Genomic DNA, 20,763 nt, shown 5'->3' with positions numbered 1-20,763 from the left:
CTAACGCTATAGCCATGATGACTCAAATTAGCACATTTACATGGCGGTCAAACTTTGTGCACTCTGTATCTCTGACTCTGGGAGCTGTGTTGTATTCATTGCTTCTGAGAAGGGAGTAGTTTGTGCAGTGCCTCTGTAGTCTAGCAGGCATGGAGTCAAATTTGGGCTAGGTAAAGTATTTTGTAAGAGCCCTTTATGGGTGGTATAATACATTTTACAATTTCCATTAGACTGGGCAGAAAGTAATAGCAGTTAACAGTAATATACAGCATTTTCGTGTTTGTTTAAAGGGACACCATCAACTTGAAATCGAATCCAGGGGTCCCATACTGGGATGTGGCTCACTTGTGTCCTTAGAGCTCTTGGTGGTGCTTTGTGGCTAGGGGGCCCCGACTCCTTGTGGGAAGGATTCACAGGAACAAAAGGGGAAACTAACTAAGATGATGATCCTGCAAATGCATGCTTAGTGTTACATGTGTAAAGAGTCTTATTGAACTCAGTAGGATTACTGAAATGCATGAAGTTCAACACAAGTGTGTTCACAGGATTGGGGTCTAATTGAGCATACAGGAAGCATGGTGAAACTGGCTAATACATAAAGTAATGCCTGGGGAGTGGGGAGGAACAGAAAAACGTATTTTTCTTTAATCACTTCTAGTTATAGTATTATCATGTGTTATTTGTAACAATAGAGTACAGTATTCCTAGATAGTAGTGTGATTTGGTATTTTTTAAATTAACATTCTCCACGTAAGTAGTAGCTTTTATTTGCTACTCTTTTCTTCCTCAACAAACTTGTGAGAGGGGAGTTTTAGATTATTCATTATAATGCTTTCAGGTGTGTTCAGATTTCTCTTTCAAATACTAAATCTGCTGTTTTGTTGCTTTTCCTACAGAGATCTATACGAGGGATGGTAATTCCTATGGAAGGCCCTGTGAGTTCCCCTTCCTAGTTAATAAGACATGGTATCATGACTGCATTCGGGATGAAACACACACAGATGGTGACTGGTGTGCCACAACCTCCAGTTACAATCAGGATGCCAAATGGGGAATCTGCTTAAAACCAGGCACGTAGTTTTTCTAAAAAGATGTTCTAACAGAGTTCTGCAATTTCATGTGTGTACAGCTCCATTTTATGGTACAATATCTGCACACTAAACTCTTTTTAAATTAGGTCTCACTGTTATTGGAACATTGATATAACAATCAACAAAAATATACTCTGTAATATGAGTGATTTTAACATACAACTAAAACACTTCCTTGCATTTTCCTCTGCATTACAATAATGTTCACTAACATGTTTGAAAAAACCCAAATGCCGTTATTGTTTTGCTATAGTCACCAGTATCATGTGTTTGCATTAAACAGAGGATGGTTGTCGTGATACCTGGGAACACGATCCAGGATCTGAAAGTTGCTACCAGTTAAACACACAGTCTGCTCTTTCTTGGAAAGAAGCCTATATTTCATGTCAAACACAAGGGGGAGATTTACTGAGCATCACAAATACAAGTGAATTAAGTTATATACAAGGTAGGTATAAAACTGTCTGTAATAAATGGATGAGAGGAGTATGTTGGCAGCAGAATATCAGGAAACCCTGACAAGTAGAATAACTTCAAGGTAGCATTAAAATTCTCTGGCATGTAAGATCTCTTGGTGCTGTAACTTGTATAATAGGAATGAATTACTAATCGAACCTGAGATTTTCTCATATAGCTTATCTGATTGTATTATAGTGTTTGTGAATGTAAACAGAAGTAAACTGCCAGTGTCCACACACAAAACGCAGAATGGGTCAGCATGACAGCTTAGTGTCAGTGCAGTGCACAGGATCCAGGCGTGGATCTGGAAATCAAATTAGTTATATCCATTCTAGCAGTGCACTCATCCCTTGAGGAAGAGGGTGTTTTGTGCCATTGTCATGTAATCATCTGTGCAACCATACAGGGCTTAATTCAGGCTTGGACTGCAGGAGGTGTCACTGTGTCTTTGAGTATGGGGGAATAAAACAATCAGCTTCTGGAGGGAACAGGAGGAAGAAACAGAATTCTGTAACATATTAAGGGCCAAATTTTGCCCAGGGACCTTAACTTCTTACTTCAGTAGAAGTTGCACATCCATATTCAATGCAAAATGTTTCTCTATTGGACATGTTTTCAGTTAGCTCCTTAATTTAAAAACAACTGTTTAATGGATGAACGTAGATTTAGTTAACCACTTTTAATTATTAATTCCAGCTAAAGATGGCATTGCAGAGGTGTTTTGGATTGGCTTAAACCAACTGGACATTTCTGGAGGCTGGCAGTGGTCAGACCACACACCCTTGAACTTTCTTAACTGGAATCCAGGTAACGACCTTTTCAATTGAATGAACGTATATTCATAACACACACTGGAACTTTACTTTTCATCTTCTTTTATTGCACTTTACCAAAGAGAACATTATTGTTCCATTGCTGTAAAAAGTTGAAAAACATCCATAAACATTTTTCTTAAAAGGTGAATCCTACTATTTAAACAAGTTTCAAATTATGGAAGATTAAGGTTAATAAACCCCTAGTAAAAAAGACAACTTTTAAAAACACCTTCTGTTTGAGATTGTCTGCATATTTGGTGCAGCTCCAGGGTTCTTTGACAATTTCTTCTTGCCACTGGCAAAATGGATGAGATTTTATACACAAATTGTGGACTTCAAAGATATGATTATCATGATGACTGTAATCACCACATTATACTGCTATATGAAGGCATACATTTAACAGCATATAAAATAACACATATGTGCCAGGGACCTGGGATAAATTGCAATAGCAGCCTGACTTGTGCAGTTAAATTCTTAACTTTAAGGTTACATTAACTTGTGGCGTCTTAGGAGGTGAGATAGAAAGACAAATTTTGGTAAACTTATTTTATTTGCTCAGAGTTCCATTGAAATCAATGAGAGTTTTGCTCATTAAGTATCTTGGAATTTGAAGCCTTGCATTTGAAATCTGGTTTCATTTGTTGTGGGTATTTATGAGAATCTTTGCTGTATAACTGAACATTAATACTAAGGCTCCTGCCCCTCCCCAAAGTAAGTCTGTCTGGTCTTTTTGGAACTGAACTCTCTCTTTTTCCAGCTTATTGAATAGCTTCTTGTTCCATCAAATGGTGGCCATTTGAGGAAGCAAGTGAGAAGAGAGATAAGATGTGGCTTTTGTGAGAGTTTATTATTTTTGGATAAGTTTGCTAAGTAGAGCTTTTTATAAGATTTGCCACATGAAGCATTTCTTTTATCATCTCTTCAAAGTCTAAGGCCCCAGCTTTGCCACTTTTACACGAGTCACACCTTATTTGTGATTTCAGTGGGACAATTTGTAAAGCAGGGCTCTATTCATCATAAGTAGGGCTGTCAATCGCAGATAACTCACGCGATTAACTCAAAAAAATTAATCGCGATCAAAAAAATTAATCCATGATTAATTGCACTTATAACAATAGAATACCAATTGAAATTTATTAAATATTTTTGGATGTTTTTCTACATTTTCATTGTTGACTTCAATTACAAAACAGAATACAAAGTGCATAGTGTTCACTTTCTATTTTTATTTTTGCTTACAAAAATATACACTGTAAAAATGATAAACAAAAGAAATAGTATTTTTCAGTTCACATCATACAAGTACTGAAGTGCAATCTCTTTCTCGCGAAAGTGTAACTTACAAATGCAGATTTTTTTTGGTTACATAACTGCACTCAAAAACAAAACAGTGTAAAACTTTAGAGCCTACAAGTCCAGTCAGTCCTACTTCTTATTCTGCCAATCGCTAAGACAAACAAGTTTGTTTACATTGACGGGAGATACTGCTGCCTGCTTCTTACTTACAATGTCACTTGAAAGTCAGAACAGACATTCGCATGGCAATTTTGTAGCCAGCATTGCAGTGTATTTATATGCCAGATATACTAAACATTCGTATGCCCCTTCATGCTTCAGACACCATTCCAGAGGACATGCCTCCATGCTGATGATGCTTCTTAAAAAAATAATGCATCAATTAAATTTGTGACTGTACTCCCTGGGGGGAAGAATTGTATGTTTCCTGCTCTGTTTTACCCGCTTTCTGCATATATTTTGTGTTATCGCAGTCTCGGATGATGACCCAGCAATGTTCGCTTTAAGAACACTTTTCACAGCAGATTTGACAAAACGCAAAGATGGTACCAATGTGAGATTTCTAAAAATAGCTATAGCCCTCAACCCAAGGTTTAAGAATCTGAAGTGCTGTCCAAAATATGAGAAAGATGAGGTGTGGGGTATGCTTTTAGAAGTCTCAAAAGAGCAACACTCTGATGCGGAAACTACAGAACTCAAACCACCAACAAAGAAAATCAACCTTCTGCTGGTGGCTTCTGACTAGATGATGAAAATGAACATGCATCAGTCCGCGCTGCTTTGACTCATTATCAAGCAAAACCCATCATCAACATGGAAACATGTCCTCTGGAATGGTGGTTGAAGCATGAAGGGTCATATGAATCTTTAGCACATCTGGCACGTAAATATCTTGCAACGCCAGCTAAAACAGTGCCATGTGAACGCCTGTTCTAACTTTCAGGTGACATTGTAAACAAGAAGCAGATAGCATTATTTTCTGCAAATTGTAACCAAGCTTGTTTGTCTGAGTGATTGGCTGACCAAGAAGTAGGACTGAGTAGACTTGTAGCTCTAAAGTTTTACATAGTTTTATTTTTGAATGCAGTTTTTTTTGGTACATAATTCTACATTTGTAAGTTCAACTTTTGTGAGATTACACTATAGTACTTGTATTAAGTGAACTGAAAAATACAATTTTTTTGTTTTTTACAGTGCAAATATTTAATCAAAAATAAATATAAAGTGAGCATTGTACACTTTGTATTCTGTGTTGTAATTGAAATCAGTATATTTGAAAATGTAGTAAACATCCAAAAATATTTAAAATAAATGGTATTCTATTGTTATTTACCAACACAATTAATTGTGACTAAATGTTTTAATTGCTTGAGAGCCCTAATCATAAATAAGGGTGGCAGAATCTGCCCCCAGTTGTCTGACAATCCAAACCACGTAGCTCAAAAAATAAAACTTTTAAGTGGTAGATGGAAAAGCCCAATAAATTACAACCTGCTCCACTTCCTCTTTAAATCCATGGCAAAACTCACAATAATTTCCAAGTGTGCAGGATTGAGCTCTTAATCAAGAAACCAAATTATTATTTTGGCACCAGTTTCCAAACAACAGAGAGAAGTGACCAGGAGGGACCATGTATTGAAATACTTGTTGCCTCACTCATTATAAAGACAGAAAAACTTGATAAAACATAAAGCAGTGCCTATTACTAAATGATTTCTGTGGCAAAGGTAGTCACTATTCTTTCGTTTTGCTTTTACTGTGCTTACTGTATTAATACAGACTTTCTGTTTTGGTAAACAGTATATTGGTAGTTTCCATTTGAAACTCCTATGATCTTAAGAGCAGGTATTTGTAACTGAGCTACCTCTAAACATACACAAGGACATTTAAAAGTTGACTTTTACTTACAATTATTTCATTAATTCATTTCCTTTTATCTGCTGGTTTATGTCATAGCTTAAATTTTCCTTGTGTTAATTGTAGTTTAGATGGAATATTCTGCTAGGTCTGCTAGGTGGTTAAAGTACAGGACTAGGAATGAGGATTCCTTGGCTCTATTCCTGGTTCTTTCAGAAGGCTTCCTGTGTGACCTACCGTAAAACAAGTTCCTTAGACCAAAGGTTGTAAAGTGCATTATGATCCTCAAATGGAAGAAACTACAGAAGCAACAAGTATTATTATTGCATCAAAAAGTGTGAGACAAAAGAAGCAATAATCACCTTCATTTTATATAAATCTGCACTCTTACATATAGTTCTTTCTCTCCCAAAGACATGCAAAATGTGTCGCCTTTGGATGGGTCAAGTTGTGTGGCGATGAATGCTGCCTCAGGTCAATGGCAGAGTTACCACTGTGGGACTGCACTTCCATATGTCTGCAAGAAGCCACTTAACAATACAAAATCAGAATTACCAGGTAATCCACCTCTATGCATCTGCGTTTCTGGTCAATATATAGCGATATGAGGGTAATATCCACTGCTGCTATAGTCGCTTGCCAGTGTTAAAGTAATGGTCCTCTCCCCACTCTGACCACATCAGCCTCCCTCCCCAAAATCTGTTTGCACTGAGTCCCTTCTTTTCCTACATCAAGCTCAAACTTTTTGCCTCCCATTTCAAAACAGTGCAGGATCTTCCCTCACCCTCATCTCCCATTTCCTCCTACTTTCTCAAACATTCCCTGAATGCTTCCCAGTTGCCTCCTCCATGCTGCTTTCTTTATCATATTTTCCTATTTTCAGCTTGTGGCTTCTTTCATGCTGTACCCAATGTTTGGAAGTTCCTATCTTCTAGGCAGCCTTGCTCATTCAAATTCTTCTGAAAACCCATTTCCCTCACAAAGCTTGCCTGTATTGACAAGACGTGTGTTTTAGGTGGATTAAGCACAGGGAACCTGATTCAAAGCCCATTCAACTCAATGGGAATCTTTTCATTGACTCCATTGGCTTTATATCAAGCCCAGAATTGGAAGCCCGAGTTGGTGTCTGACCCACTGTATAATCTTTACCTCTCTGATACCTTCTGCAGAGGGATGTGCTGAGAGGTAGTTAATGTTTGTACAATGTTTTGATGATTTAAACTAGGGAAGAGCTCAGTGTTATTCCGACACTGACCTCATTACCAGTGGTGTCCTCACACTTCAGGTATGGGAACTGTGTCTCCTTGTTTGGTTTTGTATGAGTTAGCATATAAGCTCTTTGAGGCAGAGTCTGTGTCTTCTCTTCTGTTTTATAAAATAATTTGTGTAGTGTTGTAAACATTCAGTAAGCTTCTAGGAAAGGTCTGACAGGCTGTATGAAATAGTAAGTTTGCCTACTGTAACACTCCACCATACAACTTGTGATTACTTCAAATGTATTTGTGTTTTGTGCTGTGTTTTAAATCAGTAAGGCTGAACCTCATTGGAGTTTGAGACTATTTACAGGAAACCTTCTTGGGAGAAAAATATAGTAGGTTCTTCAGGGCTGAGACTGGGAATTTTTGTGTGTTTTCACAGCATTAATCTTGAATGAGGCCATTCAGTGATACCACAATACATGTAAATAATATTATATACTTGAATGCATAATTCCTTCTAAATCAAGCTGCTGAAGCTGAGGGAGTGATATACTGGCCGCTAACAATGAAGTAGCTTTGTTTTTTAGCTGCTTGGCCGTGTGTTCTAAGGCAGTTTCAAGGGAAGATGTGGCGCAGTGTCGTTTTTCTGACAAATACCTTTCACTTACATCACAGTTAGGGTGATGGATAACTATTACTTTCCACTGCAACTAGCTGCATTTTCTTTGCCCCTTCCCTACCACCCATAAATATTACTAATCACTGTTATTAGTTTCTCCCCTTCTAAACTAGCTGGATAGATGCAAGCCCCACATGTTTCTCTTTGACCCTTGGCTTAGGTTCCAATGTTGTAAGAGCCATGTTACTTGTTTTTATTAACATTACCTCTCTCCATTTTACTTTAAGTCAGTGATGTTTATAACAAGTGAGAGACATACAGGAATGCTGGTAAAGACTGAAGCATTTTCTGTGCACTTCCTGTTAGAGCGATTTCTGTACTTTGGGAAGATAACTTGAACAGTATCACGGATGTAGAATTCTCCTTCCATTTGACATAGTTGGGGTACTTTTTTAAATGGTCCCCTCTTCTCACTGAATCGGAGGGTACAATGTGGGACATTGAGATCGGAGCCAGAGAAAGGGGCAATACTAACAGTTTCCTGCTGAGTGAATACATTATAATTGCTCTGTTTTGGAAGCTTCAAGATTCTGCAAGAAAACGTTTAACAAATTTTCAGTTTATACAATAATTTGTGTAACTCACATGGCATGTAATCCACATTCTGTTCATTCTCAGATGTTTGGAGGTACTTGGAGACTCAATGTGATTCAGGCTGGCTTCCATACAGTGGTTTTTGTTATATGCTAATGAATAACCAGGCTTCCTGGAATATGGCAAGTCAGTCATGCAGAGAAAATAAAAGTGACCTGATCAGCATACATTCTTTAGCAGGTGTTGAGCTGGTTGTTACAAAGCTTCATAATGGTAAGTTTGGATAGTTAACAATATTAACAAAATTAACAATAGCTCCCTGAGGCCAGAAATTAATGAACCAGCTGTTTTGATAGAGAGATACAAGGCTAGATCCTCAGCATGTCTACATCAGTGTACTTCCATTGACTTCAGTAGTATTATTACATCGATTTCAGTGTAGTAAACTAATTCACGTTAGCTGAGGGACTGACCCAAGAAGATCAACCTCTCTTGAGGAAACTATTTTTTTTTTTTTGGCCAAAGTTTTTAGGGTTGTTTACTCTGTTTTATATTGGTAGGGTTATGTTTATTTTTATTTTACTTTGTGTTTTATTGTATTATGTTATAAACAGAATGGTGATAGTTCTTCATTCAAATCTATACAGTTACTTGAGTTATTACTTGACTATTGGTCATTGAACTTGTCTGTGTATTCTCCATTGTTGCTTTCTCTTTTTGGATTAGTGGTAATTTTGCTGGTACATGTAAGCATCACCAAAAAAAGCAGTTACGTATATTCATACATAATAAAAAAAACTGCATGGTAAAAAATGTTTTGTACTAGTCTCAGATCACATTGTGAGAATGGGTATTTGAGAATAATGCAGTGCATTCTGAGATGTGGCAAGTTTTGGGAGGCTTATATAGTATTTTGCATGCTGTTAAATCTTAAATGTGTTGGTTTCATTTTCATTTGCAATTATCTTACTTACTAAACTAAAGTTATATTCTCATCCCCATTTTAACTTTAGAAACTAAAGAGGAAATATGGATGGGTTTCATGAATGAGAATACTCCAGCTTTGTTTAAGTGGTCAGATGGGTCCAAAGTGGTTTTCACTTACTGGGATCAGAATGAACCAAAAATTCCTTTTAACAGCACTCCTAACTGTGTGTCCTATTCAGGAAAGGTAAGAACCCAATGCTCTTTCAGTCATAGTAGATTCAGTGTTATGTGGTGTATGTGTGAAGGCTGAGAGCAAAAAACCCCAAATACTACTGAATCATCTTAGATATATAAAGAAATATAGAGATAATGAAAGCAAATCTCTTTGTTTCAGAAATAACTATTTGACACTATTTTAAAAAAAGAAATTGCTTGAAATTATTTATCCAAAGTTTGCATACTGTGTATGCTAGTTTCCCTGTGTGTATGATGGGCTTCAAGGGAATGAAAAAAATTGTTTGCAGTTCTCAAATTCTGCCACTAGCAGCTGCTGCTTTGGCTGCTGTTGAGGGGCAGCTAGTTGTTTCTCCTGTTGCTCCATGTTGTTCTTTCCAATCCTGCTCTGCCTTCTGAGTTGCCACTTACCAGCTCCTTGGTATGTCTAGGTGACAGAGAGCCAAGAGGGATGCGGGCAGAGCTATAGAGATGAGGAGCCAGCCTGAATCAAACCCTAGAGGCTTGAGGCACTATGAGCAATTTAGTCCCTCCCTTCTGAGAAGGGGTAATGAGACACCTGGAGTGTGGAGTGAAGGAGAGAGACCCTGGCTCTTGGAGAGTAGTAAAGGGGACTGGAGGGGAGAGAGATCTTGATAACACCACAGAGATGCCAGAGTCGGGAGCTGGCCATAGCCATTCCCCTGGAAAAGACTTACTAGCTATTCCGCAAATACTCAGAAGAGGGTAGTGAGCCTTCCCCAAGGAGACATATGAGGGGGAGCAATGGAATGTTTTGGGAAGAGAGGGGTAGTATGGAGGAGGGCTTCAGGGCTTGGCTGGAGGTATCACTGATTTTGATAGCATCTGGACTTCTGCATACATAGCTGAACAAGTTGTTTCAGCTAACTCTGAACTTTGGGGTTTCTCCATTAAGGCTTTTATATGTACTTTTAAAATGATGACAGTGGGATTTTATGTGATCTTGTATGTTTGGGCAGTATTGCATCATGATGAAACATCATTGTCTGTTGATGTAACAACACAGTGCTTGTTAAAAGTGCAATTTAGGGCAGTTTGGGTTTGTATTTGGAGGGAACGATCTGGTGAACCTGGGGGAGCTATTAAGTAATGCTGTGACCGTATGTTGGTGTCTTCAAGAGGGTCATCGCAGGCCCTGATCAGTTAAGAAGAAAATGAGGTGTCCATGTAATGCTTTGGTAAAGGAGAGCAAGAGACGGCACTGGCAGGAGATAGCAGGACACCCTGCAGACAAAGGTCCCTTAAGCAGGCATAATTAATCAGGCTTTTTATAGGGCTAGTAGCCAGGAGAATCATTAATCCTTAAAGAGCAAGAGCCAGGAAAGGCTGATTCAGCCTGGAGGAGTCCCCACAACGTAAATTGGCTTATGTCTACATCACAGCAATGATTTTATACTAAAGTATAAATGGAAATACTTTCAAATTTGAAAGTTTTGAGGGGTTTTTAAATCCCATTTTTTTCTTCCTTTCTAATAGTTGGGTCGGTGGAGAGTCAAATCTTGTGAAGAGAAACTGAAATATGTGTGCATGAAAAAAGGAGAGGTTTTGAATGAAACATCTGATAAACATTGTTTCCCGAAAGAGGTAATAATTCGTAATGCCAATTATTTAAAAAATGTGTGATTCTTTTATCTTACTTCAGTGTAAAAATGCTTCCTATATAAAATTACTTTTATTCCCTCTATTTTTGGAGTTCTAATTTTTAAAAGAATTTATCAAACATTGGATTGTCCTAGCTTTATAAAGATACATCCAAGTAGATTTGACCCAAAAGTTGACTTAATTTAAAATTCTCTACACTTGGTAGAGATTGTCTTTTAAAAGTCATACTCCTCTGTTTAGTGAGAAGTATACTGGGATGCTGGCAAGCAGTTTAGTCCCAATATGTAAGCTGTAATATTGTATTACTTTATTTAAAAATAGATTTTACAAACTGTGACAAAGTTCCTCCTCTGTCTTGATGGGTCCTGCGCTTATTGGCGTATTTGTTCGCTTCAGAGATTCACCATGTGGGTCAGGGGACAGCCCAGAGACCTTCCCCTCTGGTAGAACCCACAGTCCAGGTCAATTCCTCCTGTGTCTGATCGAGAATTGGGAGGTTTGGGGGGAACCCAGGCCCGCCCTCTACTCCAGGTTCCAGCCCAGGGCCCTGTGGACTGCAGCTGTCTAGAGTGCTTCCTGGAACATCTGCGTGACAGCTACAACTCCTGGGCTACTTCCCCATGGCCTCCTCCCAACACCTTTATCCTCACCATTTTAATAGATGTGTTTTCATTAATTCCCTTTGGGTTTGTTTGTTGTTTAATTCAATTAAAACCATTTTCACCCTGAGACTTTCAAATGGTGCGCCTCCCAGCTCCTTCCGGATCTCAGAACAAGTGAATACATTCTTGATGCATAATGCAACACCTCTTCTCCTTTTTCCCCACCTATGTTCCTGAACAGGCTATTCGCCTCTAAATCACTATTCCAGTCATGTTCCTAAACTGATATTATTAATTGCATTTTTAAAATATTTTTTTTAAAAAATCTTGAGCTCATTAAAGTCAGTGGCAAAACTGCCATTTACTTCAGTGGGGCCAGAATTTCACTCTAGTATTGACTTTTGACAAGCAACAATCACAGTGCTCTTCCTGCACAGTTCTGCACACATAGTGTTGTATTTTCTTTTGCCTTGTTTCCACAAACACTATAGGTCTAGGGCTTGATCCTGTGGCCCTTACTCAAAGGATATTTGGTGTCGGATAGAGCCCATGGTGTGTCACTCCTTTACATGTTCTTTCTTCCCTGGCTGAGAGGGTGAAAATTCTGCAATACCCTGATCTTGGGTCTTATACGTAGTAGCATATCTGTGCCTGGACACCAAACAATGGTGTAATGCTTTCTTTTTGGGAAGTAGGTTGGACTATACTGTCAGAACTTGCCTATAAAAATATAAATGTTTCATTCTCTAAACTTTTAGGGATGGAAGAGACATGGAGACTTCTGTTACAAGATTCATAACAATAAAGTATCATTTGGAGCTCAGTGCAATCTTACAATAATGAACAGGTACAGCCCTGTATCTTTTTTAGTATTATTATTATTATTTATTATTTATTAATTTGTACTACAGTAGATCCTAGAGCAGGGGTTCTCAAACTGGGGGTCGGGACCCCTCAGGGGGTCGTGAGGTTATTACATGGGGGGGTCGCAAGCTGTCAGCCTCCACCCTAAACCCCGTTTTGCCTCCAGCATTTATAATGGGGTTAAATATATAAAAAAGTGTTTTTAATTTATAAGGGGGGTCACACTCAGAGGCTTGTTATATGAAAGGGGTCACCAGTACTAAAGTTTGAGAACCGCTGTCCTAGAGGCTCCAATCAAGGGCTATGGTGGTAAGCGCAGTATAGACAAGTAATAAGAAGACAATCCCTACCCCAAAGATCTCATAAGCTAGGTTTATATGACACAACAACAGTTGGTGGTGGGAGGATGAGGTAACATTAAAACAAGAATGATATGCATGGTAGGCAGTAGTCTCAGCTTACCACCTGCCTGTCCATTATCAGCTGTTAGTATTTTGTAGGCAATTCAAACTTGCATATTTAGAAATTAAATTCTTTTAATGTACAGAATGCATCAACCGCCTCTTATAACCATTTGGACTTACCCGTCTGCATAGAGAAGAGAATATCCCTTCATTTTCAAATTGATTTGATAGTTACAAATGTCCTTTTAATATCTTTTTTAAATAAACTGTGACTATTACAGGTTTGAGCAAGAATTTATAAACAGTTTGATTGGAAAATACAGTAAAGGCAAAGAAAAATATTTCTGGATAGGCTTGCAAGATATCAACTGGTCAGGAAAGTATACTTGGGGTGAATCAGATGGGAGAAAAAATGAAGCTGTGATGTATACAAACTGGAATTCCTTACAGCCAGGTAAAATCTTTAACAGTTAAGAAAACTAAAATAAATAATTGTGATAAAGTGCATTTATAGTCTCAAAAGAATGGCACAACTGTAATTCAAAAACCTATGGATTTTCTGAAAACCAGCAAGGAGATTTTAAAAGTTGTCTTTGTTTATTAAAATCTTAGCATTTCCTGGAGGATGTGTAGCAATGTCAAGCGGGAAATCTCTTGGAAAATGGGAGGCCAAGGACTGTAAAACCTTTACAGCCTTATCTATCTGCAAGAACTATACTGGGCCTCCCAGGCAGCCAGAAGTACTTCCTAAGCCAACTGACCCATGTCCTCCTGGATGGCAAAATGGATCAGGCCTTGCCTGCTATAAGGTAATACATTTTTCTTATTAAATGCCTTATTTATTCTGGCACTCTCTTGCAGCCATCTGTATATACATGTTAATGGCCAGTTTGTGGCTTTAAGCTGTGCTGCAGGGAGTTTCAGAGAGGCCATACTGCACCGGGAGCCCAAGGAAGAATTCTTGCTGACTCAGAATTCCTCCAAAGGCTCTAGGCAGTGCACACTGGAGCAGCAACTCTACCATCCTTTGAAAGGTGCAGCATGCACTCCCCTCCATGCCAGGCCAGCACTGCTGACCAGTGCAAGGAAGGTTGAGGCACAGCTCTGCCATCACCTTGCCTCCTTTCAGGAGGCTAGTGCTGTTGGCTGCACTAACAAGGAGTGTCTTCCCTCCAGCCTGACTGTTGTACAGAGGCACAAAGAAGGCACTTGGCACCTTGCAGCTTCTCTCCTCTTACATCCCCTTGTATACTGTCAGAGGCCATGAATGGGGACATTTGACTTTTCATTCTGGATGGCTACAGAAATATGTCGATCTCATCCACTAAAGAGTATAGCCAAATTTTGAAGTTGTATTTGCTGTTTTAAGATAGCTTTCTGAGTCAATTAGCTGTTGGCTGGAATGGCTTCATTGATCTTGAATTTAGAAGCACACTTTTTTTTTTCCATTTAAAAGTCCTAATGGAAATGCTTAGAATCAAATCCCATTAAAATGAATGGCCTATTTGATTTATACCTCCTAATTTCTGGATTCAGTGTTTGGGATGCAGTACAAACTTTAGACTAGACAAATAGTAAACTCGACATCACATTTTGTTGCTCAAGTAGGCTGAACTTTGGGTATCCAACTTTTTAAGTGCGAATGGAGTCCCTGCTGGGAGGTTGGCTAGAACTGGAAGGAGGAGTTGGTGAGAGTGGGGAGCAGGGGAGGAGCCCAGCTGACCAGAGTGGGGCTGAGTGCCTAAGTGGGAGTGGGCCGGCTATAGTGGTGGGGGTCAGGGATGAAGTTGGGAATATAGGTTGGCTTACGTAAAAAAGGAAATGTGCAATGCTCTGGTGAGTTGCTTCCTGTGATATTGTAGATGGCAGTAGAGGGTGTCTGAGAGCTTCCTCTGCCTGTAGCACAAAATGAGCATTCTGTTGGCCTGATTTTAGTGAAAATTAGGCTTTTCAGATTTTCACCAAAATCCATACAGTTCTGTCTTTCCATACATAGAACATTCCTTGGCATTTTGGAATTTACCAGATGCCGTTTTCAAAAATTATTGTGGTACATACAGACAAGAGGAGAAATACCATCAAGCTGAGTGTAGACCAACAAAAATTGGACTAAAAATCCAGAGAATCCAGCCATTACCTCAAATAAAACTGGGGGGAAAAGAATGATTTAAAAAAAAAAAGTTTAAAATCAAGCTCTCCACTTTCGTCCCCTGGAAAGAAATAATTTGTTCCAACAAATAATGCCCACATTTGAGTAGAATAACAGTGACTAAACAATGCTGTCACTGAGTCATGCTGTCACTTTGGTTTTTTTGAAGTTCTTTCATAGTGAAAGATTGCTGAGAACCAGGACATGGGAAGAGGCAGAACGATTCTGTGAAGCACTAGGAGGTCATCTTCCTAGTTTCAGTGATGTTGCAGAAATGAAGAATCTCCATTATATACTAAGAGACATTATCAGGTAACAATCTAGAAATGCCATGATGATATGGTGATTTCAGTTACACACTGCTGAGATTGGAGTCTAACCTGGTGTTACATCTGAGAAACGCTGCATGTTTTGTGTATTTGTCATTTGAATAACTGTGATGGATGTTGAAGTTTTTACTTTTGTAAATGAGAATCCTGAAATTTCTGATTTAGTATGTGAAATCTGATTTTGTTTTGGGCTATGTTTCAACCCAGATTATTCATCAAGAGAAAATCTTCAACTATTCAAAGTCTTCTCAGAAATGAAATTGAAAGCTCTAACAATTAGCCAGATTTAGGCTTAAAAGAAACAGGCTTGATTCCAGATGATGTTAGTTTTATGACAGTTATACCTCTTTTTTTCCAAATAAGTCATTCCAATGAAGAACTAATTACTTTTTAGGACTGTCCTGGATCACTTACACCATTCATCTTAGACATGTCCCTAAAGTGTATATCACTAGAGTGTCAAGGAGACAGTGCAGAACTTTGAAAAGCTCTTAATGAAGTAGAAAATTGTATTTTTCCTGTATATGTTTGTTGTATAATATCAATAGCCTCAATTGTTCTGTAGCATATTTGATTGCCTCTTCTTTGCATAATAGTTCATCTGTCTCAGCACCCATTTATTTACTTCTTATTGCAAAGCAGTAGAGATTCTGTTAGTTAAATCAACCTTGTAAAATTCTGCTTTCCCACTAGAATGGAATGGGCGACTTTTTTTTAAAAACGAAGCAGTAATATGTTTTCATTATCATTTTCGTTGTCGTATTGGTGACAAGATTTTGGGCGAAATCCTGCTCCCATTGAAGTCAAGGGCAAAACACCCAGGATCAGGATTTCACCCTTTGTGTCTCTTTATGTCCCCAGTACATGGGTAGTACTGTAGTAAGTATAGATCCAAAACTTCATTGGACTCAAGTCCAGGGGCTTGACCATTAGAAACATCTCAGAGGCAGCTTAGGCAATTATTAACTACTCTAAGAAGAGCCCATGACAGTCAATCTCCTGAACGTAATACCACTTCTCTGGATAGTGTTAAAGGGAACACAAGTTGGCCAAAGTTTTCTTGACAGGAATAAAGAGGCAAAGCAGAGATGTTTGCTTTCCATCTTCTCTTTACAATGACTTTAAACTTACATTGTTACAGTAAAACGATTGCTTCTTTCTGCTGAATTTTGGTATAGTGACAGTTACTCTCTGTTCTCGACTGCTGTATTCCGGTTGACTTGAAGAAAAAACTTACTCTAGGAATGGCTGATTATTAAATTTTTTAAAGTGAGCTTTATTTTTGTGCACAAGATGCTCTCTGCCTAAATAAAAGTTCTGTTTTTTAATTAATTAAATCAATGAATAATGTACTATCTAGCAATATGGTTGGCACAGATTCTATTTGGCATAACTGGGATAACACTGTACAGACATTAGATGAGTATGTTGAGTTCTCTGGTATCAAGAAATTAAATGCTACATAAACAGTGAGTCTTGGATTTTTGTCAAAGAAGCTGTCTCTGAAAAGCCTTGTTATGCATGGGTATGTCGTCAGATCCATGTGTAATAAAGTTTTTGATTGACAGTTTAGCCTTGCAGAACCCTTGCCAGCTTAAATTTGTTGTTGCAACCAGCCTCACTTAACTTTTTTAATTTTTATTCACAAACTAAAGCAAAAGCTTTTAATAGCTCCCAATGGTACAGTCTCTTGTAATACGTTTTAAAAACTGAAAGTCAGTGGCTGAATATCCAATTTGTTTTGTTTGGAAATCCACCAATTATGAAAAGGACCCAGCCATTGTTTGCACTAATACAAAACAATAACAAACCCACATACTCTATACATAGATGGAACAGCCCAGAAAAAGGCACTTGTAACTTCTTTATTAAAGTGACTTACTAATGTCCCTCAAATAAAATATACTATACAACTTTGTTGTATGTAGATGTAGTAAATCTATTCTAATTTTACTCTGTCATGTTGCAAGTATAAGTTTTGTTTCTCTGTACCCAATTCACTATGAAATATGTTTAAGGAATCATTATATTTTGTTTCCCCACTGAACAGAGGTAGGTGGCACAGCTTTACAGCTTGCCAATACCTATCCAATATTAATTACAACTAATGGCCATGTTTATTTTGTTAGGAGTCAGGAGATGAAGATTTACAATTTCTAAAGATTCTGGCAATGTTATAATGTGAGATATTGTACATGTCATATGTAAGGAACCTCAAACTTTGCTTGATAGAGTAAGGGTTGGATCCATTTCCCTCCTCCTCCTCCCCTCGTATCCTTGTCACAAACTAGATGTTTTTCGAGAACCATCACTGCAGCGAGGTCCTCCTTCATACAGATCTTCCCAAAGAGTTGGCAAATGAGCAGGTGCACCTCACCTCATGTAATTAGAGTAGCCCCATTTGATCATATTAGTGTTTGACCTGCCAGTTTGTATGCACAGGCGGTTCAGGTATCGCCACATTGACCAGTCTTTATCGGCCCTTCCAGGAAGGTCCTCGTGGGGTTCCAGATCTATTTCAGTGCGTCTGACTGCACATAGTCTTTCATTCCTTAACCCCAGTCATGCCTTGCCAGCTGTTGTATCCAATGGTACAACACTGGTTATAATCCTCTTTCGTGATTTAAGGCATTCGATTACTCCTGACTTGGATATCCCACTTGAAGTCATTTAGGATCTTTTACTTAACCACAGTGCAATTTAAATTGGCCCTAATACAGTAAGCACAGTATAAACTGACTGTATAATCAAAGAGAGCAGCAATAACAGAATGCACACAACAATAGCCCAAAACATGGAGAGAATGTTGATGAGATTGCAGGAGTGAATCACTTATGTCTTGAGATCATTAACTTCCACTAAAGAGATGTTACATGGTTAATATTGCCTCCGGAGACTGGCACATTAAAATTATTATTCTTTAAATACATTTACATGGTGCTATTAGTTTACCCTGTGCTTTGCATTTTTTTAATTATGTAGAGCATTTAGAACTTTTATTTCCTGAGTTACTATTTTTTTTCTTTTAGAACAACCGTTGAAAAGTGCAACATACCTACCTCTCTGTTGCAGTATTGTCAGTGATCCATATAGTATTTACATCAAGTAGTAAAAAAGACCATACCACATTTGGTAGCATTTACCAAGTTCTAATTCTGTGTGAGAACTCCTCATCTGAATGGAAAGCCTTCAGCACAGAAGCAGCAGATGATGGAGACTTACAATCCTTTAAACTCAATCATATTTGAGTCCATGGTAAAGCATAGATTGAATCCATTTTAGGTTCCATCTGTGCTACAACACTATATCATGATCTAACTGTAACCACCCCAAAACCTAGACTACTTAAGGTTTTAAACTAGAACATATTTAGGTGCAATCTACAATACAACTTTTAACCATGTTGTAACTGGAGCAGGGGACAACAGTGGTGTAACAAGGTTCCCTGATGCCATCATAGTTGCAGTGCAGATGGAATCTTAATTAACAGCTGTATTCTAGCGTTACTTTGGCCTAGGATGCCTTCTAAATTTACTTCATGGTGAAGTGATAGTGCACTCAACTTAGGGTACTAAAAGACTTGACTTGAGCTGGAGTGCTATCAAAAATAGTGGATCAGTTGCTGAATAAGTTTCATAATTATGTTTGAGCTCTCACAAAGAAGCCAAACTATGAATTGATATTATAAGTGCCACATCAGCTGAAATGTCTTATTACATAATCAGGTTAATTATTACAAATTGGGAAATAAATTGGGGAAACTCTTGACTTGACATCTGGTTAAGAAATAGGTGGGAGCATCAAAGTTCAAAGATTTTGAAAATTGCTCTGTTCCCTCAAGTAATTATTGCAAAGTCTTCTGAAATAAGTGTTTTAGGGTCATTAGTCAGTATGTGTGTCTTGGTGATTCCTTGTGCCACTCTAAGCTTTGGGATGTGTCTCAGAGAGAGAGGGAGTTAAGCAGTGCTTGATTAACTGTGCAGGGATGGACAATTGTAGAAGAATAAAATCCTAAAAGAAGAATGTCAGAAGCAATTCATCTGTTAGATAAATGTAAATACCTGTTTCTGAGTGGTTTGCTGGGGAGTGACATAGAGCATTCTAAGTTCTTTAGAGTCTACACCTGTACACATTTAAGTCCTATCACTATAGAAGAGCAGAAAATATTGAACATGGTAAGTTTATATCCCACTGGTATATGAAGACAGTTAATGTTAGAGCAAGGCAAAATATTTGCCACAAAAAGATTATTTTTTAAGTAAAACATCTATCCTACTAATCAAAATCTGAGTAAACAAAATGAATAATGCCTTTTTTGGATCTGAAGTCAACTGACTTCAGAGAATTTTGGATCAGCCCTATGTATGTGGAATTGCTGACTGTCATTCTCCAGTGCATTAAGTGCCATTTCCCCTAGGATAAAGCAGACTTAAACCCAGCAGATCTGGTTACTGGAGTAAGAGCCAATTTTTGGCCCCAAATGATGATTTAGAATGTAGAATTGTAAAATCTTTAGTTATGTACAATATCTGCATCTATAGGCCAGACTCTGTGATGGTTTAACACCCAAAGTGACCTCACTGACTTCAGTAGGCTACATACATTGTAAGTCAATGCAGTATTTGGTGTATGTCTACAAATTAAATAAAAAGATGACCAAGAATTTCCGTAAAAAGAATCGGAGGACAAATAGAAATGGATGGTCTTGGAAATTAGTATCTTTACTATATTCAAATTAGTTATGCCTGTTGCAGCCTGTCCCACTTCGTTTCTAGACAGGCACCAGTCTATTTTAAATGGACTCAAATTCTAGCCTATGTCCCACATGTTTCTGAGCTGAGTCGCTGCTTCTAGCTCTGGGTCTCTAGGGCACACTCTCAGACTCATACCTCTTGTCTGAGCCCTTCCTTGGGACATGGGACTCGGCAGTCCAGCCATCCCAGACCCTGGAGTCAGTGCCTCAGATCTCCCAACCCCCTTCTGTTTACTTCTGCTCCCTGAGAGTTCCACCTAGGCTGTGGGCACTCTGGCTTCTACATTAACCCCTTCAAGGCCAGTAAGGCAAGGAACACAGGCTTAGCAAAATAATTTTAGTCACAATCACTTTCCTCTTAAAAAGCATTCAAGACATACAGATCTTTGGAAATAATTTTTTTAAAAGTCCTGAGATGCTCCCTTGCCTAGTTTGAACTCATCTCTTCTTTGAGTCCATGGTCTGGTCAGCATTTCAGGTTAGGCAGAGTCCCTCCTGCCGCCTCCTCTCTCTCTCCAACCAAGTCTTTTTGCATGTGGCGATGAACAGATCCTTTGCCAGAAAAGCGATCCTTAAATACAGTCTCTCTTCCTTTTTGCCATGTGCTCTACTGTGATGCTTTTCCCTTTTCCCCCTCCAGGATCCTGTGTAAAACATCCATTTTTCCATGGGAATGGACTGGTAGTTTAGAGACAATCAGAGTCGGTGGCACTAGATTGTTGTCTTTTTGAAGGATGATCTCTGAGAAGTCATCAAGTTACCAGCCCTGTTTCCTAGGCAGCGTAACTGACTAGAACACTTCATAGCCTTGCTTTGGCAAGGCTGGACATGCGTTCAGCACATAGAACAAAGTGGACGTCCTAAATCAAAATGAAGCTTACAATACAAATGGAGTTCACGGTCTGACCCAGATATATCCCACTCTGTCACAATGCCCTTAAA

The 20,763-nt window shown here is 38.5% G+C and overlaps 1 protein-coding gene across 1 annotated transcript in view; it reads left to right on the top strand.

Annotated features, from left to right (window-relative positions):
• The window catches only part of LOC123378722 (lymphocyte antigen 75-like), a 126,549-nt gene that overhangs the window by 17,801 nt on the left and 87,985 nt on the right, over positions 1-20,763 (top strand). Inside the window, exons 4-14 of the mRNA XM_045032834.1 lie at positions 897-1,070; positions 1,375-1,539; positions 2,247-2,357; positions 5,939-6,082; positions 8,021-8,209; positions 8,950-9,107; positions 10,595-10,702; positions 12,081-12,169; positions 12,872-13,044; positions 13,203-13,399; positions 14,909-15,051. Coding sequence (XP_044888769.1) covers positions 897-1,070; positions 1,375-1,539; positions 2,247-2,357; positions 5,939-6,082; positions 8,021-8,209; positions 8,950-9,107; positions 10,595-10,702; positions 12,081-12,169; positions 12,872-13,044; positions 13,203-13,399; positions 14,909-15,051 — 1,651 coding nt within the window. The remainder of the gene's footprint in view (positions 1-896; positions 1,071-1,374; positions 1,540-2,246; positions 2,358-5,938; positions 6,083-8,020; positions 8,210-8,949; positions 9,108-10,594; positions 10,703-12,080; positions 12,170-12,871; positions 13,045-13,202; positions 13,400-14,908; positions 15,052-20,763) is intronic.

The sequence above is a fragment of the Mauremys mutica genome, chromosome 10, assembly GCF_020497125.1.
Source record: "Mauremys mutica isolate MM-2020 ecotype Southern chromosome 10, ASM2049712v1, whole genome shotgun sequence".
Lineage (NCBI taxonomy): Eukaryota > Metazoa > Chordata > Testudines > Geoemydidae > Mauremys > Mauremys mutica.
Note: the sequence above shows the minus strand (reverse complement) of the source record. Positions and strands in the feature narration are given on the sequence as shown.